General features: G+C 69.4%; 1 protein-coding gene across 1 annotated transcript in view; it reads left to right on the forward strand.

The window, feature by feature from the left end:
* MN1 (MN1 proto-oncogene, transcriptional regulator) overlaps nucleotides 1–1206 on the forward strand; it is a 40132-nt gene that overhangs the window by 6220 nt on the left and 32706 nt on the right. Inside the window, exon 4 of the mRNA XM_009282827.1 lies at nucleotides 5–761. Coding sequence (XP_009281102.1) covers nucleotides 5–761 — 757 coding nt within the window. The remainder of the gene's footprint in view (nucleotides 1–4; nucleotides 762–1206) is intronic.

Genomic DNA, 1206 nt, shown 5'->3' on the forward strand with positions numbered 1-1206 from the left:
GGAGCGTGGCGGGGGTACCCCCCATGACAAGCCCCTGACCTCACCCTCCTGGGGCAAGGGTGGTGAGCTGCTGCTGGGGGAGCAGCCTGACCTGATGTCCTCCCTGGACAGCGGCATACAGAGCGTGACCAAGTCGGACGGCAGCTCCCCGCATGTGGACTTTCCCGACGAGGTCAGCACCAGCTACGGCAATGAGGACGAGGTGTCCTCCAGCTCCGACAATGCTGCCTCCAAGCCCACCCGCAGCCCGCTGCTGGGCGGCTCGCCCAAGCTGCCCCGCGGGGAGCATGCACTTCTCAATGGACAGAAGCCCCTGGCCCTCGGCCTCCTCAGTACGTCTACCTCGACCCCGGACAGCTACGGGCTCAGCACCACAGCGGGCGCCCACCCCGGCACGCCGGGCATGGAGCAGGTGCGGACCCCCACGAGCACCTCGGCCCAGGACGAGATCCACCCCCTGGAGATCCTGCAGGCGCAGATCCAGCTCCAGCGGCAGCAGTTCAGCATCTCGGAAGACCAGCCCTTGGGGCTGAAGAGCAAGAAGGGGGAGTGCACGGGGCAGAATGGGGACAGTGACCTGGGCAGCTGCTGCTCGGAGGGCGTCAAGGGCGCCATGAGCACCATCGACCTGGACTCCCTGATGGCGGAGCACAACTCCACCTGGTACCTGCCCGGCGAGAAGGCCCTGATGGAAGGGCAGGAGGAGGACAAGCCCATGGCGCCCTGGGAGAAGCCCAAGCCCACGAACCCCAGCAAAGAAGGTATCAGTTGTCCTGCGCGGGTGCCGGCCCACGGGGGGATGGGTGGGCTGCTTGGGGAAGGGGAAGTGGTGGGGCTTCAGCCCCAGGACGCTGGGCGCACGCCAGCCCCAGACCCGCTCCACCCCTGGCGGGGACCACAGTGGGTACTGGGCTCTTTCCTGCACCAGGCTGGGACTGTGGGATGCCAGGTGGCTCTGCTGGGGCGGCCAGCGGCAGGGACGAAGCGTCTGCTGCCCGGCCGGCCCCGGGTGACGGCTGGCCCCACAGCAGCGTCTGCTGCCAGCCCCATCCCCATCCCCATCGTGACTCCTGGGGAGTGGCCGCCGAGGGCTGCAGCAGCCCGGGCTGGCGCGGGGCTCCCGGGGTGCTACGCAGAGGGGCTCCCGGCAGAGCCCCAGCCTGCTCCTGGGCCTGGGGTGCCACAGAGGGGGGCTGCAGGCTTGTG

Source organism: Aptenodytes forsteri, unplaced genomic scaffold, assembly GCF_000699145.1.
Source record: "Aptenodytes forsteri isolate BGI_AS27 unplaced genomic scaffold, ASM69914v1 Scaffold550, whole genome shotgun sequence".
NCBI classification, from domain to species: domain Eukaryota; kingdom Metazoa; phylum Chordata; class Aves; order Sphenisciformes; family Spheniscidae; genus Aptenodytes; species Aptenodytes forsteri.